The following is a 26,230-nucleotide window of genomic DNA, read 5'->3' as shown; positions in this document are numbered from 1 at the left end:
TGAAAGCACAGCGGAAGTCTTCAGTGTCGAGGTGTGCTTGGCCAATGTGATAGAGCTTGAACTTAGTGGCTTTGCTCTCGGACACCCAATGTTCCTGAGAATGAAACTACATTACATGTTTTGACTATGGAAATCCCTCCATGGGGAGGGTTCTTGGCGGTCTATATACCATGGAGGAATTTCGGGATTTAATGTAAAATTAGGATAGAGCCTGGTGGATCATGCCTTTAACCCAAGGCTGAGGAAAGGGTATCTCAAATTTATGACAGCCCAGGGTTCAGAATGTGGACCTACCTTAAATTTAAAAAGCAAGTACGTTGTGGGTTGCCTTGGTACTGTTTATATTTTGATATTAATTCTGCTTCCTTAAGAGCGGCTGCCCGGATAAGGCGGACTAGATCACTTACTCAGGAGATCTGAACCTTCTCCCACTCTAAGTGGTCAAATAAAGGCTAGAGCCTATGATTGGGCAGTAGAAGGGAAAGGTGGAACTGGAAGTCTGGAGGTGGGGATGGGGGCAGGAAAGAGGACAGAGGAGGAAGCGGTGGAAGCCAATATGGAGCAGAACCACTCCAGGAGAAACTGAAAGTAGCAAAGGGTCTCAGAGCTGAAGAACAAGGGACGATAGTGACAGATATGCTCAATCTAGGCATGTAGCTGATAAAATATAATAACTGCATTGTGTGGTTCTTATACGGGCTTATTGGAATTGGGAATTACCATGAGTGACTTGAGTAACAGTTTTCAGTCTTACCAGAGTCTCTGACGTAACAAAACACAGACCAATCACATCTTTGGACAGAATTAAACTAAGCTGATATAATACTCTGCTATAATACTCTGCTATAATACTCTGCTATAATACTCTGCTATAATACTCTGCTATAATACTCTGCTATAATACTCTGCTATAATACTCTGCTATAATACTCTGCTATAATTCTCTGCTATAATTCTCTGCTATAATTCTCTGCTATAATACTCTGGTGCCTGATGCCAAAAGTCCAGTGGTTTCTTTTTAAAATAAAAATAATTTTAGAGTACTCCAAAAGTCCACCAGTATCTTTACTCCAAAGGGTAAAGTTCAAATGGAAATTCTGTTTAAATTACGGCAGGCTTGTGGATGGTGGGAAGGCTCCAATGGGCATGTCTCTCAGTGTGTTTCCCACATGGGTGACAAACGCAGCTCTTTATTAGTTCCTGTTTCCATGTGATGCCAGGGAGCAGTGTGTGCCCACAGCAGGCCACAGTAGTAATCAAAGAGGAACCAGGAGAGATTGCAATTGGAAAACTGATTTTCAGGCTAAGGGAAACACACTTGCAACATGCAACTTCTGAGTGTTGATGCAACTTGTACGACAGCTGATGCTGCCACTGGCACCCTCTCCAGGGTGGCGAGAAGAGAACTGAGAAAACATGAGTGACTCCGACTTTGTAACATCTGTCCAATGCTCTCTAATGGAGTTGACAGCAAGGACTCAGACTGAATAATTCTCTAAATTCTTTGAAAAAATGGACTCAGTTTTTAAAGTGGGCTACAGTGTAGCAGAATGGCAGAACATGTGCCTACAAAGCACACAAGGCTCAAACTCTAGTACCACAAAGCCATTTTTTTTTTTAAAGATTGATTGATTGATTGATTGATTTATTATATGTAAGTACACTGTAGCTGTCTTCAGACACTCCAGAAGAGGGAGTCAGATCTCGTTAGAGATGGTTGTGAGCCACCATGTGGTTGCTGGGATTTGAACTCCGGACCTTGGGAAGAGCAGTCGGGTGCTCTTACCCACTGAGCCATCTCACCAGCCCCAAAGCCATTCTTTACTATGGTAGTGAGACTCTGGGTTCTGGTAAGAGGAATATATTTGTTATGTTATATGATTTGTTGACTGCCATTTCCCTTATTTACATAATAAGAAAGCAAGTTCAAACTAAGTTTGTTTTTAAATTACTAGTTATTGATTGTAAGTTGTAGGATTTTGAATCACACTGTGAATCCTGATTATATTATTTACTTGAAAAAATCTGTTTCTAGTTGTGGTGTGGCTCAGCCCTTAGCACACACCTTTAATCTCTCTGGCTGGAATACAGACATGCCTTTAATCCCAAACAATAAAGGTAAAGTAGTTTGTAGAAGAAAGCTCCCATGTTTGAAAGTGATATCTAATTGAGTGGCAGACAAAGTGACAAATCAGAGAAAGATTTGACAGAATAGGATATGCCCACAATGCAGGGGAGAAAGGAGGCAATTTTACTGGGACAGTTGTACAGAGACAGGTTGTAGAGAAAGAACAAACTAGGTACAGGTGGGGACAGAATGAGCCAGAGAATGAGAAGGAGCCATAGGATTAGAACAGATTGCCAGAGTTAGTTTGAGGCCAAGCAGAGCAAGAAGTCAGAGGCCAGAGAGAAGCCAGATATAAATCAGTCATCTTGGAAAGGATTTGAGTCAGAACAGCTGAGTTGACCCAGCCAGCCAGAGATCAGAAAGAACAAGAAAGGGGGAGCTTATTCAGCAGTTAAGTCTCAGAGGCTGAAAACATTCTAGGACTAGGTAAGATTGTACAGAGGCTAGAAGCTTCCAGGACTAGGACTAGGTTAGCAGAGAGAGACAGGAAAGCTTTTGAGATGGCAATTAATTCAGGAAAATAAAAATTACTTTTAAAGATGTAAAAATGGTAAGCAAAAAAGAATTATTATGCACATGGAAATCGTATTATTATCCTCTGGCACCACACGGGTCTTGAATTTCCCTGCCACACCAGTCATCTGACCTTCATGTTTTGGCTTACAGAAAGCCACCAGCTGCAGACACTGCGGAGAGTTCCAAGGGCTGAATTTATATGAGCAAAAAAAGATTATGTCCTCAAGCAAGAGTAAATTTAGCAGCTATTTTTATGATATACTAAGACAATTATCCTAAATAAAAACCTGAGGCTTTCCTGCCTGCCTCTTGTCCTATTACAGCGATGGTAAGAGTCACACTTCCTTCCGTCTGCCTTTCTCTTTAGTCTTTATTTCCCTACCAGCCCTTGAAGGAATATAGTTCAGAGAGAATATTGGCTCTTGAGATAGCCACAACAAGCCAGTGAAGGCAGAGTTGTCGACACAGGGAGTGAAGAGCAGCAGGCACTTACTTGTTCGCTGGACCGAGACAGGCAACTCTTGCTGACCTCAGTCTCCAGAAGTGCACGTTTATTAATGTCCACGTGCTCGTAGTACTTAGACAGTCGGGTCTGCCCTTGCTTGTTCACCATAAGGAAAAACTTGATCATTTTTTCACCTTTTGCCAGTTTCTTTTCAATATCCTTTAAAAGTTATGGCAATGGATGACCGTAGCTGGAACCTGTAGAATAAATGAACAACAGAAAGGCAAGATTACATTTCTCATAGACTCACACCAGGTCTGTTTTATAGATGAGCCAGAAGTAAAGAAATATTGGATGCACGCAATACTCATTCCTATGAATGAAATGAGATTTAAATAAGAGCCAAACACAGGATTTTCATCAGTTACCACAAACATACACAATCCTACTCCTGCCCAGCCAATTTGATCACTAAATTCGATGGGATCTAAGCCAAGCTCTGCAGAATAATACAGAAACAAAGATGTGATCATTTGTTGTTTCTCTGTCTCTCTGTCTCTCTCTGTGTGTGTGTGTGTGTGTGTGTGTGTGTGTGTGTGTGTGTGTGTATAAAACAAAGATGCGCCGGGCGTGGTGGCGCACGCCTTTAATCCCAGCACTCGGGAGGCAGAGGCAGGCGGATTTCTGAGTTCGAGGCCAGCCTGGTCTACAAAGTGAGTGCCAGGACAGTCAGGGCTATTCAGAGAAACCCTGTCTCGAAAAACCAAAAAAAAAAAAAAAAAAAAAAAAAAAACAAAGATGCTAGACTAAGAAGTAAAGAACAGAAGTACAGACTAATAAGCTATAACTGTGACAGGTGTACTTTCCAGGGCCCACAGAGGGACCATCGCAGAACAATTAGGAAGGACATCCCAGGAAAGGGGCACAGTAGCAGTATCTTGAAGGATGACCTAGGAGAGACTCTGGCTGGGAAAACAGCATGATGAAGGCTCTGGACAGTTCCCTTTGGTTGAAGATTAGGGCACAGCAAGAACTGCTGAGGAGGGGGCTGGAGAAATGGCTCAGCAGTTAAGAGCACTTGCTGCTCTTCAAAAGATTAGCACTCAGTTCTCCTCATCCACGTGAGCAGTTTACAACCATCTATAACTCCAGCTCTAGGGGATCTGATACCTTCTTTTGGTCTCTACAGACATCTATACTCATGTGCACATAACCCACACAGATACATGCATACACATAATACAAAATAATAAAAAAAAACCATTTTAAAAAGATTGGCTGAGGGGCTGGAGAGATGGCTCAGTGGTTAAGAGCACTGACTGCTCTTCCAGAGGTCCTGAGTTCAATTCCCAGCAACCATATGGTGGCTCACAACCATCTGTAATGGAATCTGATGCCCTCTTCTAGTGCATCTGAAGTCAGCTACAGTGTACTCACATTAAATAAATAAATAAATAAATAAATAAGGGGGAAAAAAAAGATTGGCTGAGCTATGTGGTGGTGGCACACACCTTTAATCCCAGCACTTTATTCTTGGGAGGCAGAGGCAGGGGGATTTCTGAGTTAGAGGTCAGCCTGGTCTACAGAGTGAGTTCTAGGACAGTCAGGGCTACACAGAGAAATCCTGTCTCAAAAAACCAAACCAAACCAAACAAAAAACCAAACCAACCAAACAAACAAACAAAACCAAAGGAAACGCTCCCGCCATGGAGCTGGGATGCCGCGTGCAACAGTGGGAAACTCTGTCTCAAAAAGCCAAGCAGAGGTCATGCTCAGGAGCCTGAGCTTTATTATCAGCGGGGGAAGACCTAAGGGATCTCTTCTTTAGTAGCAGAATAAACAGTCTTGACGGTTGCCAAACTCCTTAATAGGCCAGTAAGAAGCTCTGTGTCTGAGGCCTGGAAGTCATCACCCCACCCAAGAGTGAGGGCAGGTGCTCCTGCCACCCTTATTCTAGAGCACAGGAGAGCGAACACTACAGAAGTCTGCATTACACTGGGCCAGAGGCTGCAACACCCTAACTCACTGTCAGTCCCAGGCTGTGCGGGAGGTTCTAGTTCTCCACAGTTGTCTTGAGTCTCACAGTTGTTCCCTTTACATTCAGAATGAAGTCTGAAATAATGAATGCAAAAGACCACAATAATTGACCAAAGCTGGTCTTCTTTTCATGAAGAGAATATCTTGTTATGGGGTCTCTGGATAATACCACTTTCATTCACATTTTGTAAAAACTGAAAAATCAAGGAAAAATATTAAGTTGAAAGATTCTTTAATGGCCTTTTAAAATCTGAGATAATTTTAGAGCTGTAGAAAAGCTACACAGGTGAAAGAGTTTTGTTTTTTGTTTATGTTTTAATCTAAGGTAGTTAGCCTACAAAGGCTCAGATTTCCTGAGTCCCTGGGATCATATTTCCTGAATTATTTTTTTTTAAGATTTATTTATTTATTATATATAAGTACACTGTAGCTGTCTTCAGACACTCCAGAAGAGGGCGCCAGATCTCGTTGTGGATGGTTGTGAGCCACCATGTGGTTGCTGGGATTTGAACTCTGGACCTTCGGAAGAGCAGTCGGGTGCTCTTACCCACTGAGCCATCTCACCAGCCCCTCCTGAATCGTCTTTAACCGCTGCACCCTCACCCAAGCACTTCATGCTGTAAATCTCATTTCCTAGCAGTGGGGTGAGATCCAGACACCACCCAAGTCAGGGACAAAAGACATGAGCCATGTTGGCCCCAGTGTGTTAAGCTGGTTTGTGGGCTGGCCCCTCCTTTTTCTGTACAAAGAACTTGTCTTGCTGAACCACTTTCACTTTATTCTTGTATTCTTTTGTGCCACACTTGAGTTTATTCTTTGTTTCTAACACAAAGTCATTGCTAGAACACGATCAAGGCACATTAGTTAAAATTAAGAACCCAATACTAGGCCGCTGGAGGGATGGCTCAGCAGTTACGATACACACGGCTCTTGGAGGACCCACATCAGACAGTTTACAATCACCACATGTAAGTGCTCCTACACACAAAGATACACATATAACCATCAATAACAAAACCATAAGGTTTTTTTGAGGTAGGGTTTCTCTGTATAGCCCTGGCTGTCCTGGAACTCACTCTGTAGACCAGGCTGGCCTTGAACTCAGAAATCCGCCTGCCTCTGCCTCCCGAGTGCTGGGATTAAAGGCGTGCGCCACCACCACCACTCTTCCCAACATAAAATCCAATTAATCTTACAATTAAGAAAGCAGTACTGACTGACACATAGTGCTCAACTACAGGCTCAATTTGGAGCTCAGCATTTTCCCTTAGACTTCCTTTTGTTCTTGTGTCCACCTTGAACGGTCAATACAGTTTCCAGTTGTTGTTACTCATGATTGGCAGTTTTTTTTTTTTGTTTTTTTTTTTGTTTTTTTTTTTTTTTGGTTTTTCGAGACAGGGTTTCTCTGTGTAGTCCTGGCTGATCCTGGAACTCACTCTGTAGACCAGGCTGGCCTCGAACTCAGAAATCCACCTGCCTCTGCCTCCCGAGTGCTGGGATTAAAGGCGTGCGCCACCACGCCCAGCTTGATTGGCAGTTTTGATGATACTGCCAACTGCCCATAAGAAAGTCCCTGTGGTAGTTGATTTTGATGACCAACTTGATGAAATTTAGAATTACCATGGAAACAAACCTCACTACAACATCCAGAGGGAGTTCTAGCTGAGGTTAACTGTTAGGAGGACCCAGCCTATATGTGGGTAGCAGCATTCCATGAAATTGGTCTGCCAAATAGAAAGGAGATGCGACCTCAGCAACCACTGCTTTCTACTTCTTGACTTCAGCTTCCACGTGACCAGAATCACAAGCCACCACCACATCTTCCCTACCGTGATGGACTGTACCCTCAAACTGTGAGCCAAAATAAGTCCATTCTTAACTTGCCTTTGTTGGCTATTTCATCACGCCAGCGAGAACAGTAATGAATCCAGGCTCCTAATTTAGATTTGCTTGATGCTTGCCTTGATTAGATGTTTGGAACAAAACAAAACTACAGAAGCAGGACGCCTGGTGGCAGAGTCCTAGAGCCCTAGTCCCAGCACCAGGGAGGCAGAGACAGGAGAAGCAAGGCAAGTCTGTGTGTACAGTCAGACTGTCTCAAAAAACCAAATGACAAAATGATAGATAGGCTGGAGAGATCATCCAGCAGTTAAGAACAGTGTCTATATTTCCAGAATACCCACATTGGATTGTGAGTACCCACATGACTTCTTATAACCATGTTTCTTGTGATCTGACACCCACTCTGGCCTCTCAGGGCACAGGCATGCAAGCGGTCCACAGACACACACACACACACACACACACCACCACCACTGCCCGCGCCTGGTGTATTCTTAACTGTGTGATGGCATGGTAGATAATCATCAAGTATGTTGTCTTCTAATATAAATGCATTAAGCTAGACTATAGATCCCAGTAAGAATACAAAGACAGTGAACCTTTTCCAGAAAACTGTATAAAGAGGTGCATATATCCAACATTGCACACCAGCTTCAGTGCAGACTTCCCTGACACTTACCCAGTTGTCCAGGCTGAGAACCCCCAGTAGGATAGGGTCATTTGTAAGATCTCTTAAAAATAAACCAGCAGCTGGGCGTGGTGGCGCACGCCTTTAATCCCAGCACTCGGGAGGCAGAGGCAGGCGGATTTCTGAGTTCGAGGCCAGCCTGGTCTACAAAGTGAGTTCCAGGACAGCCAAGGCTACACAGAGAAACCCTGTCTCGAAAAACCAAAAGAAAAAAAAAAAAAAAGTAAACCAGCTTGCCAGGCATGGTGGCTGATGATGTAATCCTAGCACTTGGGAGGCTGGGCAGGATGGTTTGAATTGGAGCCAGCCTGAGCTGCAGGTATGAGACCTTGTTTCAACCTCACCTTGGGGAAAACAAAACAGAACAAAACAAAAACCAACCTAAACCAAAACAAAGAAGAAGCCAAACCTGAGTCAGGAATATTCCTGTGCCCCTGAGCTTGGAAGGATGAAGGACAAGGCAAGAAGAGGCCAGCTTGCACCACAGAGCACAGACGAGCCATGTCTACGAACAAACAGATTTCCAATTTTCCTGGGATAGGGTCTCACCATGTGGCTCAGGCCAGTCTTGAATTTATATCCTCCTGCCTCAGCTTCTTTATTTTTTTTTAAAGATAATTTATTTATTTTTATTCATATGTATTGGTGTTCTGCTTTAATGTATGTCTGTGTGAGGATGTCAGATCCCCTGGAACTGGAGTTACAGACAATTTTGAGGTGCCATGTGGGTGTTGGGAATTGAATCCAGGGCAGCAAGTGCTCTTAACCACTGAGGCATCTTTTCAGGTCCCCTTCCTCAGCCTCTTGAGTGCTAAGATTATAAATGAGTACCACATCACCTTTTCCTAAAGATTTTTATCTTCCCAGTCATTTTGTTACTACTTGGTACGTACAAATCACACTATATCCTAGCCAGATATGCAGCTGAGGCAGGAAGATGGCGAGTTGAGGCCACCTGGCTACTTAGTGAAACTCTATCTAAAAAATGCGAAAATCCAAGAAAATCCATTTCTATTTATATCTGCAATAAATGAATGAACCCCATTTTTAAAAGTTTGACTTTAATGTATACTTACTATTTGCACATAAATATCAGCTGTCACATTAGCAGCTGCAATTACAAAGCTGTCTTTCAGTCTACTGCCAAGGAGACGGCCAGGGAAGAGCCAAGCAGGTACAAGGAAGCGTCATCCTGGGTGATCCCTGACTGATACCTTAGCCACAGTTGGATGCTAAAGGACCACGACTGAAGCAACTTGCGGAGGAGAGGATATATTTCTGCTTACAACATGACATTACAATATGACTCTAGCCTGGGCCTGGCATGGCGGCGCACACCTTTAGTCCCAGCATATAACCATGTGCTGTCAGGACACTGAGAGGAGGAGGAGGAGGAGGAGGAGGAAGACAGAGTTTGCCTCTGAGTATAGAAGATTATTTGTTTGGCGAGTCATCTGTGTCTATTCAAGAGTGGAATTAAGTGCCTGTAAGATGGCTCAGCATGCAAAAGTGGCTAAAGATGACTGCCAGCAAGCAAGCCAAGCTGAGTTAGATCCTGGGACCCACACGGTGGAAGGAGAGAATGGTCTCCTGCAGGTTGTTTGTTGACTTTCACATGTGCACTGTGCTTTGATTGTATGCACAACCTCCCCCCCTCTACACACACACACAACAAACTAAATAATCCATTTTTTTAAAAAAGAGTGGAATTAAGGTTCTACAATAGGGCTGGAGAGATGGCTCAGTGGTTAAGAGCACTGACTGTTCTTCCAAAAATCCTGAGTTTAATTCTCAGCAACCACATGGTGGTTCACAACCATCTATAATAGGATCTGATGCCGTTTTCTGCTGTGTCTGAAGACAGCTACAATGTACTCGTATAAATAAAATAAATAATTAAAAAAAAAGATTATACAATAAAGGCTGGAGGGATGGCTCAGCAGTTAAGAGAATTTGCAGAGGACCTGATTTGGTTCCTGTCTTAGTTAGGGTTTTACTCTTGAGAACAGACACCATGACCAAGGCAACTCTTATAAGGACAATATTTAACTGGGGCTGCTTACAGGTTCAGAGATTCAGTCCATTGTCATCAAGGTAGGAGCATGGCAGCACCTAGGCAGGCGTGGTACAGGAGGAGCTGAGAGTTCTACATCTTCATTTGAAGGCTGCTAGGAGAAGACTGGCTTCCAGGAAGCTAGGATGAGGGTCTTAAAGCCCACACCCAGAGTGACACACCTACTCCAACAGGGCCACACCTTCTAATCATGCTACTCCCTGGGCCAAGCATATACAAACTATCACAGTTCTCATTGCAGGTAGGGCAGTTCACAACCATGTGTAGCTCTAGTTCCAGGGGATCAGATGCCTCTTTTGGCCTCTGTGGGCATCAGGGATACATGTGGCACATTGACATACAGGTGAGCAAAAGACCCACACTCTCTTTCACACAGACACAGACACACACGCACATACACACCAGCACTTTCTTTCGTGGTCGCCCCGTGTGGCCATGCTCTTTCACTCCTTTTTCAAGTCCCCTGTGGGCAAGGATGTAGTCATGGAACCCAAGAATGACCTGAGCATCTGTGGAACCCTCCACTCCGTGGACCAGTACCTCAAAATCAAACTAGCCGACATCAGCACCACAGACCCTGAGAAATACCTTCACATGTTATCAGTCAAGAACCGCTTCATCAGCTCTGTGCAGCCTCCAGCAGATGCGGAGGACACACAGCTGCTCCACAGGATGCAGTGGGGAAGGAAGCCCTTCAGCAAACAGTGATGGCACCTCTCCCCTCCCCCTCACTTCCCCATCAACCCATAACTTGATGTCCAGCTGAGGACAAGGATGCCCCCGCCCAGTACTTACAGTCTGTTTTGTTTTGTTAATGATTGCTTTTTCTTTTTAACTGAAAGGATGAGAGGGAGGGTAAGAGACCCAGGAACTTCAGAACGGGTCTCTGGAGATGGGAGCAGCATCCTAGGCCCTCCATGGCAACATGTAATACATTTGAGGGATGGAACGATCTATCCTGCATCAGAAATAAAGCTTACGATGTAAACCGGGAAAAAAAAAAAGACCTTTACAATAAGCTCAGCTCTTCTGAAATAGGCAGACTGCGTGAGAGAATTCTACCTTTGGGAAATGAGTAGTTCTGAGACTAAAACTAATCAGAACTCCAGCCAAGTTATAGAGGCTGAGACACACCACAACCACCACCAAATCATGTGCGCGCGCGCGCGCATACACACACACACACACACACACACACACACAGACAGGAAGAGAGAGAGAGACAGAAAGAGACAGACAGAGAGTGCAAGCTGAGACACAGCATCACAGAGTCTGCTTAGCTGCGGGTTAGGTGAAGTTGCTAAATTAAGCTAGACATTAGTAAGTTTTTTTTTTTTTAAACTGGGGATTTTATCCACTTGAGATTACGAGAACGCATTACCTAAAAGCTCTGGATGACAAAGCTATCAGGCTGTGGCTTTCCACATGCCTGCAGTGTTCCACCAGCTTGCCTGACCTGATCCTGAGCCACAGTGGAAAGCTGCTTTCTCCGGCTTCTGAAAGTGAGATGAGGTGCCGTGCAGAGGCACAGGGTCTGGTCTACTACACTCTTCACTCCGTGGTTGGCTAACATTTCTATCTCCCTGGTTTAGTTTTTCGTTATTTTTAGTTCCGTGATTCCTACAGTTCAAGGGACTGAACCCTAGGCCCTGCACATAGTAAGCAAGCACTTTGCTTCTAAGCTACAGCCCTAGCGCATGCGCATGCGCTACGCTTCATGTCGTTTTCTACCAGTGCACCTCTTCCTTCCTAAGCCCTAACAGGCGGGTGGTTACCTACGAATACTGTGCTACAAAAGGCTAGGCTCCGTGTAGCAAAGCCCGGGGTTGCAGTGTTCATTCACTGAAGAATCAGAACAGGACGCCATCTAGATCAGCTTACCCAGGGATATGACAGCTGGGCCGTGGGAGGCTGTGGTCATTCACTCCCTTTTCCAGGGAGATAAACTCTCTGGGTGGGCGGAAGTGCCACACATGCTGTGGTGTTTAGTCATATGTTACTTTTATTCTCTTTACAAAATATTGCCTGTAGCCGGGGTGTGGCCGGGCATCATGTAATCCCAACACTTGGGAGGTGGGGGCAGGAGGACCAGAAGCTCAAACTCATCCTGAGTGACATAGTGAATTCAAGGCCTGCCTGGGACACATAGACCTTAGGTTAAAACAGTAACAATAACAAAAAATTATCATCCTTCAGCAAAGTTGTTTTATTTATTTGTCTATTTTATGTATATGAGTACACTGTAGCTGTCTTCAGACACACCAGAAGAGGGCATTGGATCCCATTACAGATGGTTGTGAGCTACCATGTGGTTGCTGAGAATTGAACTCAGGACCTCTGGAAGAGCAGTCAGCGCACTGACTGAGCCATCAACTCAGCCAGCAACGGCTGAGCCATCTCTCTAGCCTTTATTGTTTTGTTTGTGTTTGTTTGTTTGTTTGTTTTGAGACAGGGTTTCTCTGTATAACAGTCCTGGCTACCTTGGAACTCACTCAATAGAGCAGTCTGTCCTTTAACTCACAGAAATCCTCACCCCTCCACATCTGCTCCCCTCCAGTGCTGAGATTAAAGGTGTGTGCCCACCACCCAGCCTAGTTATTTTATATTTTATTCATGTAACAAGTATATATATTGATCTTTTGAGACAGGGTTTCTCTGTATAGCCCTGGCTGTCCTGGAACTCACTCTGTAGACCAGGCTGGCCTCGAACTCAGAAATCCGCCTGCCTCTGCCTCCCGAGTGCTGGGATTAAAGGTGTGCGCCACCACGCCTGGCTTTTTATTTATATTTTTAATGAGTAATTAAAATAAAGTGTGGTCCAATGTGGCACATGCCTATAGTCCCAGCACGTAGGAAGCTGAGGTAGGGGAATTAGGAATTCAAGGCTAGCCTGGGCTAAAAGAGACCCTACCTCAAACAACAACAATAATGATTACCATACAGACAGAGAGAATTAGTTGTGATTTGTTTTTTTTTAAGATTTATTTATTTATTATATGTAAGTACACTGTAGCTGTCTTCAGACACTCCAGAAGAGGGCGCCAGATCTTGTTACGGATGGTTGTGAGCCACCATGTGGTTGCTGGGATTTGAACTCTGGACCTTCGGAAGAGCAGTCGGGTGCTCTTACCCACTGAGTCATCTCACCAGCCCGTGATTTGTTTTTAAAGTAATAGAAATAGTCGATTAAGACAGGAAAAGTACTCCAGTGAGCAAGAAACAGGTATCCGCTCAGAAGTCGGCTGTGACCTTTTCATACATGGTGTATGGATGTGAAAGAGGAAAATTACTGAACTCTCCAACTCAGAGCCCTCCTACCCCTCCCATCTGGAGATTGTTCCCGGAACCCTCCAGAACTCTCACCCCAGAGTACATTCTGAACTCTCACACCAGAGTCAGACCCCCTCTCAAATGAAAACTGTTCCGGGGACATTTCTGAGATAAGGGTTTCCTGGAACGAACCCAGTCCTACCCCTCCCAACTAAGGACTGTGCCAGGGACATTTTTGAGATAAGGGTGTGAGTAAAAACCTCAGTTCTAATGAATCAAGTACATGGCCAAAGTGTGGGACGCGGTTGCAAAAGCACTTTGGAAAAACCCTTGGTTGAATCACTTAGTGACGTAAAAACTGTATTTTCCCTGCCCTGCATCCCCCCTTGCCCTCCTCTTATAAAAGCCTGTGAAAATTTGGGCTAGGGGCCGGATCTCCTCTGCACCTTGCAGGCTGCATGAGGTCCGACCCCAGATATCTGGTATATGTGCTTTTTGTTTGTTTTGTTTGCTTTCTTGTCGTTGTTGTATTAAATCTTACTCCCTATACATCTTAAGTACCGGTCTCAGTGTCTTCTTGGGTGCGCGGCTGACCCGAGGCTTGAGTGAGTGCCTCCCTTTGGGAGTTTTGGAGTCTTTCATTTGGTGCATTGGCCGGGAATCAGCGCGACCACCCAGAAGTCCTGGACCCGCTCAGAAGTAAGATTTACTGTTCTGCTTTGGTCTAGTGTCTGTGTTCTGTTTACTGTGGGCCTGGGAGAGGCCATCTGAATCTGTATCTGGTGCGATCGCTGTTTTGGGTTTGCGTGACGCTCTGTGCTCAGTACGAGCACCAGAGACCGTGCTCCGGGACTGTGGGCCTGGGAGAGGCCACCTGACTGGAGACCAAGCAGGTCTCAATAGAGAGCACGGGGTGGGTAGAGATAGACGTATCTGGTGCCCACCGTCCGATCGCCCTGGGGGACGCCCCAGGAAGACAAGGGGAGGGCCAAGGACGCTTGGCGGACCCCTCTGAAGGCCGAGAGACCATCACTTAGGTGGAAGGTCTAAGCTGGCCGGCCTTGGAAAGGCCATCTGAATCTGTGAGTTGCCTGTGGGCGACGGGAAGTCGCCGCTGTTTTTGGTTTCTTTTGTCTAAGTCTTGTGTCTGCTTTTGTCGTGTCTGCTATTATTCTAGAAATGGGACAATCTGCTGGGTGTGTAGGTGTGGAACTGCTGCATTTGTGTATTCTGAGATTGTGGGTTTATTCTGGCAGTGGCTGTGAGAGGACGACTGTCTATGGCCTCACAGTCTGCACCCCAAAAAAGAGATGTTCCAAAGGAGACCCAGGAAGGAGTGCCCAGGGTACAGAACAGTCAAAAAGACCTGGCTGTTGCCTGGCAGAGTAAAAGAGAGAGAGAGTGTTCTCTCTGCCAGGGCGGGAGTGGATGTGGAATCCCACCCCTATCAGGAAAAAGAGTCAATGTGAAATCCGACCCCGTCAGAAAATAGTGTTTGGCTGGTTGTGTAAGTCCAGGCGTGGACGAGTGTGCTTGTTTGTGGCCACATGACAGACTGTGTATGTGTGTGTTAACCCTTTGTCGACTGTAGACTTGGACTGACGTCAGGACAGAATTTGTCAGAAATGGTTTTAAAAAAGGAAAGAAAACCACCAGGCCGGTCCTCCCCAGGCTGCTCAAAAGAGCTCTGAGATTGCAGAGCTGGGCTAAGAATTTCCGGCTTTGGCAGCGCGGGTAGGGCTTTGATAGCAGCAGTGGCGCTGAGGTTCTGGCTTCTGCAGGCACGGCAGAAGCAGAGGCTGTCTGTGCCCCGAGTTGTGAGATGCTGGTGATGAGTGCGGCGGCCTGCCGGCCCCCGCCTGCCAATCCCGGAGTGGCTGTGAAGCCTGCCACAGCTGGGGAGGGGCCGACTACAGCGTCCCTCTTTTGGTCCCCCCCCCCCAGAGTCTACCCGCACTCCCTTGTGCTGGCCTGGCTGCGTGCTCCCTCCCCAAAGACAGTGCAGAGAGCACCTGGAGTCTATCAGGTAGTTAAATAGTTAAATTGCAGCCTCTGCCTGCCAGCGTTTGTTTGCCACTCCCAGGAGTTGACGCTGCATTCCGGCGCGCGGCGGAGACTCCGCTCTGGGCTCTTCGCATCAAAGGGTTTGTTTTCAGCCTTTGCCTGCCTCTTGGGTGGGAGAAAGGCTCATTCTCCTGTCCCCTGTATCCTGTCTCTTGTTAATAGAGAAAAAATTGTGTTCATTTTGAAATATCAGTGGTCTGATGTGAGAACTACACTCCCTTCTCTGCCCCATGTGTTTTCTCTTCTCAGGCATCGCCCTGAGCTGCTAGCAGTGAATCTGTTTTAAGCTCCGGTGAGGGAGACATACAAGGTAAGGAGCACCTATGGGTCTAACTGCCAGGCTCTGATGAGGTCTCGTCTCTGTGGGACTGAAAGTGCCCCGACAATCTGACCTAACAGTAAAAGGAGGTGAACTATGAAAAAAGTTAAGTGACAGAATATAGATGTAATAATTAGATAACATTCAAAATAAGCAAGGACAGGGAAGAGACACAAAGAGATATATATATAGATAGAAAGAGAGACATTATATGAGATCTCCATTGCAGTTAAGAAATAGGAGTAAAGAGAGATAACTGACAAAGACTAGAACCTAGCAAAGTGACACTTGCTAATAATACTAGCACTTAGAGATGATCTGCAAGAAATAAGGAGCCAGAAAATTTTTAAAAAAAGATAAGAGAAATGAAATGCTGGTCACAAAAGTCAGGGAAGCTAGAAAACTTAGTACCCGGCAACAAAAGCAAGCTTTTGGCTGAAGATCAAAGTGTTTACTGTTATCTGTTAAAGAAAAAGAGCACTGAGTGAGAGACTGCCCTAACAAAAAGAAGAGGAGCCCCCCCTCATGACCAAACCCTTCACCTGTTTGTGGCTGAAAGTAAAGAAAAAGCAGAAGGGGTGCTAACACAGAAGCTGAGTCCTTAAAAGAGACCGGTGGCCTACCTGTTAAAAGCAGCTAAAGAGAGACTGTGTTTCATATTCCTCCACTGACCAGTGCAAAGCAAGTTTAAAAGGTTCCTGGACACTGCAGGCCTTTGCAGACTGTGGATTCCAGGTTTTGCTGAATTAAAAAGATAAACAGCCCTTCGTATAAAAAAAAGAACAACCTTGGATGGCCTTAGATGCTATTGAGACTGCCCTAATGTTGTCCCAACTTTGGGACTCCTAGATGTGACTGAGAACAAAAGTATTGCCAAAGAGGTTCTTACTCAGAGATTGGGACCCTGAAAAAGACCGGTGGCATACTTGTGAAAATTAGACCTGGTGACTGTAAGATGACCTGCTTGTCTGCACATAGTAGCTTCTGGTCAAGGACGCAGATAAACTGACTCTGAGGCAAAACTTGGCACATGCCCTAAAAGTGTGGTTCAGCCCCCTGACCGATGGCTGACTAATGCTCTGGAAAACATGAACTCTTGGCGCTAACCCAAGCCCTGCGGTTGGCTAAAGGCAGAGACCGAGGTGCCGAGACGACGAAAAGCGGTGGCTCACCGAGGCCAGAAAAAAGACTGTGATGCTGATCCCAACCCCCACCACCCCGCGCCAAGTACGTGAGTTTCTGGGGACGGCGGGCTTTTGCAGAAAGAAAAAGTCCCATTCACCTGGACTGAGGAACACCAAAAAGCCTTTGACAGCATAAAGGCAGCACTGCTTGCAGCCCCCGCTCTGGCTTTGCCAGATTTGACTAAGGTAAGCGGAAGGCGGGGACAGCAGTGCAGCGGTGGACAGAAAGCTGAACTTGTGGCTTTGATACAAGCTTTATAAAAGTCTACACTGACAGCAGGTATGCTTTTGCCACTGTATGGAACAATATACAGACAAAGAGAGCTGTTGACATCTACAGAAAAAGACCTAAGATGCTGTGAACAAAAGAAATCAGATGGCAGATCTAACTGCCAAAAACAGGCATCCCAAAGAGCAATGATCCTGGCAGTCTGAAGACTATCAAGTTATAGACAAATTAAGACTGGTAAAAGAAACCCTGTATAAAATGGTAAAAACTGAAAGAAAGAAAACTAGTCCTCCCTTGAAAAGACAGACCTGACATCAACTGAGAAATAAACTTTACTGAGAAAAAACGTTCTCAAAATGGATAAATGAGACTGCTCACATAGTCATCAAGAAGATTATTGAAGAAAATTTTTCCAAGGTTCAGAGTGCCAAAAGCAATAGTGTCAGATAATAGCCCTGCTTTGTTGCCCAGGTAAGTCAGGGTGTGGCCAAGCATTTAGAGGTCAAATAAAAATTACATTGTGTGTATAGACCTCAGAGCTCAGGATAGATAAAAATTAGTTTAAAACTCTATGACAGACCTTGACAAAATTAATCGTGGAGACTGGCATGGACTTGGTGTTCCTTCCCTATGCCCTATCTCTTGATTCAGTTTTACTCTGTTTAAAATCCTTTATGAGTCTCCTATGGCCATTACTGTTTCAAATGATGTGTTTAAACCTATGTTGTTATAATAATGATCTGTATGCTAAGTTAAAAGGCTTGCAGGTGGTCTGGTCACAACTGGGAAAAATCGGACGACATTGCTCCAGGGATCCCAACAGCTGAGACAGTAAACGAGCTGGGTACCCCAAGGACATCTCACCAGTTCCAGCCAGAGATCTGATCTACGTGCACCTACATCATGCCCAGACCCTCAAGCCTCGCTAAAAGGGCCCCTGCCTAGTTCTGTTTACTAATGCTTCTTGTTCTGTTTTTGTTCCCATGTTAAAATAGAGTCTTTCATTTGGTGCATTATGCAGTATCTGAAATTCTAAGATTAGAATTATTTACTAAAAGAAGGGGGGAATGAAAGAGGAAAATTACTGAACTCTCCAACTCAGAGCCCTCCTACCCCTCCCATCTGGAGATTGTTCCCGGAACCCTCCAGAACTCTCACCCCAGAGTACATTCTGAACTCTCACACCAGAGTCAGACCCCCTCTCAAATGAAAACTGTTCCGGGGACATTTCTGAGATAAGGGTTTCCTGGAACGAACCCAGTCCTACCCCTCCCAACTAAGGACTGTGCCAGGGACATTTTTGAGATAAGGGTGTGAGTAAAAACCTCAGTTCTAATGAATCAAGTACATGGCCAAAGTGTGGGACGCGGTTGCAAAAGCACTTTGGAAAAACCCTTGGTTGAATCACTTAGTGACGTAAAAACTGTATTTTCCCTGCCCTGCATCCCCCCTTGCCCTCCTCTTATAAAAGCCTGTGAAAATTTGGGCTAGGGGCCGGATCTCCTCTGCACCTTGCAGGCTGCATGAGGTCCGACCCCAGATATCTGGTATATGTGCTTTTTGTTTGTTTTGTTTGCTTTCTTGTCGTTGTTGTATTAAATCTTACTCCCTATACATCTTAAGTACCGGTCTCAGTGTCTTCTTGGGTGCGCGGCTGACCCGAGGCTTGAGTGAGTGCCTCCCTTTGGGAGTTTTGGAGTCTTTCAGATGCACTCTGTTCCCGTACGCCACTGTGCCTCCTCCCACATCTGCTGGTCGTGTTCCTTCCTCCAGACATACATACTCTACTACCCTCTATTGTTACCCTTCCACTCCCTGTGGATCTCTTGTTTCCTTCTCAGTTCCCTTTCTACCTCTGGGTCATACATGTGCGCGCGCGCGCGCGCACACACACACACACACACACACACACACACACACTCATTTCTACATATATGGAAAAATTGCAATATTTGTCTTTCTTTTTTTAAAAGGTTTATTTATATGCGTTGGCCTTTCCTTTCCATACATTGTTTGCATGTATGTCTGTGAAGGTTCCAGGTCCCCTGGAATTGGAGCTACAAACAGCTGTGAGCTACCATGTGGGTTCTGGGAATTGAAGCCAGGTCTGTTTGGAAGAGCAGCCAGTGCTCTTAACCAATGAGCTATCTCTCCTTCCCCCTAGTAATTTGTCTTTTTAAGTCTGGTTATTACTAACCAAAATTATTCCTTTTTATCTTTAAAAGATTTCTTTATTTGGCTAGGAGTGGTGGTGCACACCTTTGATCCCAGCACTTGAAGGGCAGAGGTAGGTGGGTCTCTGTGAGTTCAGGGCCAGCCTGGTCTACATAGTGAGTTTCAGAACCGCCAGGACCACATAGAAAGACCCAATCTTAAAACAAAACAAACAAACAAACTAATTAACTAACAAAATAACTGACAGCTGATGTACTTTATGTGTATAAAAGCTTTGCTCACATGCACATGTGTTCACCACTGTGTGCCTGGGACACAGGATCCCTAAAGTTATGGAAAGTTGTGACCTACCACGTGGGGACTGGAAACAAGCGCTCTTAACCACGGAGTCATCTCTCCAGAGTTATTATAAGGCCAACTTTATTATTTTTTTTTTATTTATTTATTTATTTATTTATTTATTTTTGGTTTTTCGAGACAGGGTTTCCCTGTGTAGCCCTGGCTGTCCTGGAACTCACTCTGTAGACCAGGCTGGCCTCGAACTCAGAAATCCGCCTGCCTCTGCCTCCCGAGTGCTGGGATTAAAGGCGTGCGCCACCACGCCCGGCAAGGCCAACTTTATAATAGCTACAAATTACAATCATGAAGTGGAGAAATGGCTTATTAGGTAACGGCATTGGCTGTCAAGCCCGATGACCTGAGGCTAATCTCCAGGACTCACCCTAAAGGACAGAACTGGTTTCCACAGGTTGCCCTCTGACCTCTATTCAAGATGTGGCGTATAGCCAGGTGGTGATGCACACCTTTAATCCCAGCACTCTGAAGTCAGAGGCAGCGGATCTTGGAGTCTGAAGCCAGCCTGTTCTACACAGTGAGTTCCCGGTCAGCCAGGGTTACACAGAGAAACAATGCCTTAAAAAAAAAATATGGCATATGTATTATGTTGTGCACACACAAACACAATTTTGAAATTTTTAATAAATTATAAATTATAAATATATAAAAAATATCAAGGGGATACCCATGATTACCATTTGCCTTTAAATGTCCTGGTTACTTTAGGTGGTAAAATTAAATGGAAAAAGATTCCCCTGAGATTCATATCAAGAGATCAAGCTTCGTTCTACCTTACGAGACCAGCATTTTCTCTTTCTGACTTCAAGGATGTCAGACAAAGACATTTGAATTGGCACTCATCAGCATGCAGATTTCCCAGAGCGCACTCTGGAGCACCTGAAGATCAGAATAGACCTTGCTTTCCTTGCTTGTTCATACAGTCACAGGACTCTCTGTAGGAGTGACAGTGACACAATGGGGCACTCAGCTGTTACTGCATTAAAATGTTCAAGGCCAGGACAAACAATGTGGGACTCAAGAGATAAGAGCGAATCTGTGACGCGAACCTGCATGCAGTGGGCATCGGTCCTTGGTAAGTCGTCAGGCAGGAAGGAGATCAAATCCTTCCGAAACTGAGGTAAGACACTAAAGCATACATGCTCAGACAAATGATGGGCGCGGCCAGGAAACAGGGATGAACTTCCTGTGTTTATGAACTCTGTGTGGAGGATGCTCTGATGTGGAAAGGAAGGTGAGCGATTTCACACACAAACGCTGGTGTGAAACAAGGAAGAACAAAGTGGAAGCTCCACTGGGGACAACAGCCCCCAGCGGTGCCCAGATGTCCTAACAGGAACGATCCCAAGGGGAAGAGAGATTGAGAAGAATTTGTGTAGGTTGTGTGTGCACATCTGGAGGCCCGAAGATGACACTGGGAATCTTCCTCAGTTGCTTTCATCTTATTTTTATTTATTATTATTATTATTATTATTATTATTATTGTATGTGTGTGTGTGAAGATGAGTTTGTCATAATGCTTCTGGAAGTGAGAAGACAAAGTTCACTGTCAGTACTGTGGGTTCCTGGGATCAAACTGAGGTCATAGGCTGTCAGAGCAAGTGCTTTTTTTTTTTTTTTTTTTTTTTTTTTTTTGAGACAGGGTTTCTCTGTGTAGCCCTGGCTGTCTGTCCTGGAACTCACTCTATAGACCAGGTTGGCCTCAAACTCAGAAATCCGCCTGCCTCTGCTTCCCAAGTGCTGGGATTAAAGGCGTGCACCACCACACCTGGCTTGAGCAAGTGCTTTTTGCATCCTTATTTTCTGAGAAGGTCTCTTGGTGAACCTGGAGCTAACTCACTGGGCTAGCCTGGCTGTCTGGCAAGCCTCACCTGTCTTTGCATCAGCAGTGCTAAGAGCTCAGCTGTGTGCTGCTACACCTGGCTTTGTTCTGTGCGTGCTGGGGATCCAGACTCAGGTTCTCGTGCTCTCGTGGGGAGCACTTTGCTAAGCCCTCTCCCCAGTTCCTGAAAAAGAGGTTTCCTTAAGTTAACACAGACAAGCTTTGGAGTTCAAGATGTGTGAGACTAGGTGTATTCGCAGTTGCCTGAACACATCCATGTCTCAGCTATAGGATGTCAACTGACACCCGGAGAGAAGAGGGGCTAAACTGGAGACTTCAGGGACTGTCAGATTCTCAGATATCAAATAGGTTTTCAGTTGAGTGTCAATGTTGACTAACTGCACTCCAGCTTTAGGGAGGACTATGACATTATATTCAGGTTCAAAACAAAGGACTATAGGTGGCTCCTAGTAGTCTGGTCTGTGGCGTAGAGCAGGGAGGTTAGCAGATGCCTCTGTTTGTCTGTCTTCCCTGTTATGTACTGCCTTCAGTCTGCAGGTGGGAACTCGGAATCAGAGAAGCAGAGGACTGTCTTTCGATGGAGTGAATTTACCACCACGCCACTCTGCCTTACTCAGGGGAATAGTGGCATTTAATGTTCGATTAAAATTAATGAACATGAACTTTCAGGATTGGAGAGATGGCTGGACTCAGAGATCTGCCTGTCTCTGGGATCAAAGGCATGCTCCCCCCAGCCCTTGCTTTGTCCATGGAATCTTAACCCATATCACTGGCCTGCACTCTGATTTTTCAAATGGCATTTTGTTTTGGAAAAGCTGTAGTTGAAGACAGGTGTGGTAGCTCATGCTGAGAATCCCAGGACCTGGGAGGCCGTTAGTTCCAGACTAGCCTGACCTACAAATGTAGGCCTGAGCTTCATGAGAAAATGACTAAAATAAAATAAAATAGAATAAAATAAAATAAAATAAAAAAGAACAAAAGAACGAGGCCAGTTTGGTCCACAGACTGCTCTGTAGCCTTGTCAAAGCTACATAGCCAGACCCAGTTTCATAAGAAAAATAACAAAGGAGAAAAGAGGAAGAGGGGGAGGGGTGGGAAGAAGGGAGGAAGAATCAGGAACAGTAGGGGCACCACCAGCTGACACTGCTGCCAGGGATGGTGGCAGTCTGTAACCCGACACTTGGACAGCTGACACCACCCTGGGCTACACAGTGAATTTTGAGCCAATTTGTGGGAGCTTGTCTCAACGAACATAACAAAGGGAAAGGATGAGTAGGTCTATGTGTGTTGGGATTCACCTGAAGGACTTCTCAGGTAAGCAGTCTAGCTCAGGCATTCCTGTGGTTTTGTCCTCTTCTTCTGTCCCAGTACTGGGCTCTTGTTCCTCATCCTAGCTCTGGCTAGAGTGATATTGACCTCAAAGGGAGATCAGCTCTCTTACAGAATAGAGGCAAAGATTACATGAAATAAATGGTGGAATTCTTGTAACTTAGCACGCTTACTTCTTTTAAGGTCTCACTATTTAGCTAAGGATGGCTGGGAATTCAATATCCATTCCCCTGCCTCAGACCTGCATCCACTGCTGCACCATGGCATCTAGCTGTGCTGACTTTAAGTTCCTCCCTTCATGAGGATTAAATTAGAAAAGACTGATAAGATGGAAAGAAACAGGCACATATTTGCACTTTCAAACTCATTAGTCTTTTAAATTGTTATATTTTTCTACAGTGTGATCTGACAGAATGTAAAAACAACAAAAAAAAGTGATTTTCTGCCTCTGAACTCAGACATTCAAGTCTTTATCTAAGGAATAATTAACAATGTGTCTGAAAGTCTATAATACCGGAATAGTGAAAAGAGGGAGAAGCCTTCCTTGTTAATCAAGTGAACACAACTTTGGTGTCTTTTACTATTTAATAACAGTAGTCAAGGCAGGTACGGCAGGTGATTCCTCTATACCTAGCACTGGGGAGGCAGAGGCAGAGGGATTAATGTCAATTCCAGGCCAGCCTAGGTTGCAAAATGAGTTGCAGGCAAGTTGGGTCTTTGAAATGAGATCTTGTCTCAAAACAACAACAGCAACACCACCACCATCACCACCACCACCAAAAACACCATATAAATATAAATAAAATGAAAAGGGCTAGCCTGGCAGTGGTGGCACACACCTTTAATCCCAGCACTTGGGAGGCAGAGGCAGGCGGATTTCTGAGTTCCAGGCCAGGCTTGTCTACAGAGTGAGTTCCAGGATAGCTAAGACTACATAGAGAAACCCTGTCTCGAAAAACCAAAAAAAAAAAAAAAAAAAAAAGAAAAGAAAAGGGCTGGAGAGATGACTCAGTTGTTAAGAGCACCATCTGTTCTCTCAGAGGTCCTGAGTTCAATTCCTAGCAACCACATGGTGGCTCACAACCATCTGTAACGAGATCTAATGCCCTCTTCTGGTGTGTCTGAAGACAGTTACAGTGTACATACATAAAATAAATAAAATGAAAACAGGAAAATAAAAAAAATGGATAGACACAGGCTATAAATAAGAATGGGGAAAATGGGGTGGGAACACACTTTGTAGACCAGGCTGGCCTCGAATTCAGAAATCTGCCTGCCTCTGTCTCCCAAATGCTGGGATTAAAGTCGTGTGTCACCACTGCCTGGCTGAGGCAAATCTTATAAAAGCATTTAATTAGGGGCTTTCTTACAGTTTTGGAGGTTAGTCTATGATCATTACTGCAGGGAGCATAGCAGCAGACAGGCAGGCAGAGAAAGCCATTGGGCCTGGGGTGGGCATTTGAAACTTCAAAGCTACCTCCAGTAGCACACCTCTTTAATAAAGCCACACCCTCTAATCCTTCCCAAACAGTTCCATTAACTGAGATCCAGGCATTCAAATACTTGAGCTTCTAGGAGCTATTCTCATTCAAACCACCAGAGGGAGATAGAAGGTGATTTCTCAAAGGCAGGGATTTAGGGTAGGAGTTGTATAAATATGTAAGCCCAGGAAAAGCCATTCACTTTTACAGAATGTGAAATAAAGCTATTAAATAAAGTTATTATAAGAAGTTATAGACAGGCTGATAGATAATCTAGAAGATCTCTATAACTATTCTATTGTGCTATAACTATTATATGGTGGCTATATTGTCAACTTGACAGGCTCTAGAATCATCAAAGAAAGAAGTCTACGAGGGATTATTCTGAGCAGGTTAATGGAAAGTACTATTCCCTGGGCGGCAGCTGTGGTGGCAGTGGCAGTACTCCCTGCTCTCTGCTTCCATACTGCAGAGGCAATATGATGAGCATTCTTAGTTCCTGCCACAGGCCTTCCCTGCCAGGATGTTCTCAAACTGTCGGCCTAAAGAATGGGAGAAACTGAAGTTTAACTGAGACGTGCTGCAACACAAAATATGAAATACACACAGATATGCTTCGGTTTCTGCGTTCCCCTCAGGACTGGGTATTTCTGGGTTTGTCTAAAGCAGTGCCTCTTAACCTTCCTGACGCTGTGACCTTTCTTTCTTTCTTTTTTTTTTTTTTTGGTTTTTCGAGACAGGGTTTCTCTGTATAGCCCTGGCTGTCCTGGACCTCACTTTGTAGACCAGGCTGGCCTCGAACTCAGAAATCCGCCTGCCTCTGCCTCCCAAGTGCTGGGATTAAAGGCGTGCGCCACCACGCCCGGCTTTTAATACAGTTTCTTGTGTTGTGGTGATCTCCAACTTTAAACTTATTTCCTTTCTACTTCATAACTGTAATTTTGCTACTGTTGTGAATCGTAATGCAATTGTATATGATATAAGGATGTCTGATATTCAACTCCCAAGGGGTTGAGCCTTACAGATTGAGACCATTGGTCTAAAGAATAGTCATTCAGGAGTAATTCTGGGTTAAAATTTTGGAGATGGGTGGGTGACCTCATCTCTCAACCGGGGGGAGGGGGCGCATGCCTAACCTCTGAATATGGTTTGGACAGGTGCACCCTCCCTTTTGTGGGGCATTTCAGCTAATGCCATCCCTGTGGAGTCCTGGGAGGTTCTTGCTTTCCTGGCATCTGGGACTTTCTGGTTGCTACCCTAAGTTCCCTATCCCCCATTGCTACACACCTCTGTTCAATTTCCTGACCCTCTGTACATCTCCTCCATCTCCTCCCATACCTGATTCTTCTCCTCTTCCCGCCCCCACTCTGAACTGCCTCCCAAGTCCCACCTATCCTCTACTTCCCTTGATTATTTTGCTCCCCCTTCTAAGTAGGACTGAAGCATCCTATGGTCTTCCTTCCTCTTGAGCTTTATGTGGACTGTGGGTTGTATCCTGGGTATTCCACGCTCTTTGCCTAATATCCACTTATCAGTGAGTACATACCACATGTGGTCTTTTGTGACTGAGTTACCTCACTCAGGATGATATTTTCTAGATCCGTCCATTTGTCTGCGAATTTCATGAAGTCATTGTTTTTCATAGCTGAGTAGTACTCCATTGTGTAAATGTACCACATTTTCTGTATCCATTCCTCTATTGAGGGACATTTGGATTGTTTCCAGCTTCTGGCTATTATAAATATGGCTGCTATGATGCTAGGGTGGTGAGGCGGGAGAGGGTAGGTAGGGGGGGAGCACCCTCATAGAAGCAGGGTACGGTGGGGGATGAAATAGGGAAGGTTTACAGATGGGACACCAGGAAAGGGAATAGCATTTGAAATGAAAATAAATAAAATATCCAATTAAAAAAATAAATAATAATAAAAAAAAGAGTAGTCTCAGCATTTCAGGAGACAGAGGCAGGAGGAGGGTCAGGAGTTCAAGGCCAGTTTGCTACCCAGTAAAAGAGGCAAAGCTGAGATACATGACACCCTGTTCTTTACTCTCTCCTTCCTTGAAAAAGAGAACAAAAGACTTAGCCATTTAGTGATGACTATAAGTAGGACCATAGCTGCACCCTGTTTACCCGTATAAGTCTACTGAGACTGGGAATGGCGCGCAGCTGTAGCATGCTTATGCAGTATGTGTAAGACCCTGTGTTCTGTCCCCATCATCATGAAAAAAATAAAAAAAACCTCACTATGTAGACC

General features: G+C 44.9%; 1 protein-coding gene and 1 pseudogene across 4 annotated transcripts in view; one reads left to right on the top strand and one right to left on the bottom strand.

Moving 5' to 3' along the window:
• Nucleotides 1-26,230, bottom strand: part of Ap4s1 (adaptor related protein complex 4 subunit sigma 1) — a 58,060-nt gene that overhangs the window by 22,568 nt on the left and 9,262 nt on the right. For 3 of the 4 annotated variants that reach the window (XM_085830352.1, XM_021179724.3, XM_085830354.1), the window contains exon 2: nucleotides 3,138-3,346. In XM_085830352.1, coding sequence (XP_085686478.1) covers nucleotides 3,138-3,275 — 138 coding nt within the window. In that variant the 5' untranslated portion in view covers nucleotides 3,276-3,346. Of the gene's footprint in view, nucleotides 1-3,137; nucleotides 3,347-5,115; nucleotides 5,138-26,230 lie in introns of those variants that run through there. The other variant, XM_085830353.1, reaches the window with a different exon arrangement.
• LOC110307361 (U6 snRNA-associated Sm-like protein LSm2 pseudogene) lies at nucleotides 10,111-10,485 on the top strand (annotated as a pseudogene).

This window comes from Mus caroli, unplaced genomic scaffold, assembly GCF_978045245.1.
Source record: "Mus caroli unplaced genomic scaffold, Mus_caroli_1 scaffold_14, whole genome shotgun sequence".
NCBI lineage: Eukaryota > Metazoa > Chordata > Mammalia > Rodentia > Muridae > Mus > Mus caroli.
This window is presented reverse-complemented; position numbering and strand designations above follow the sequence as displayed.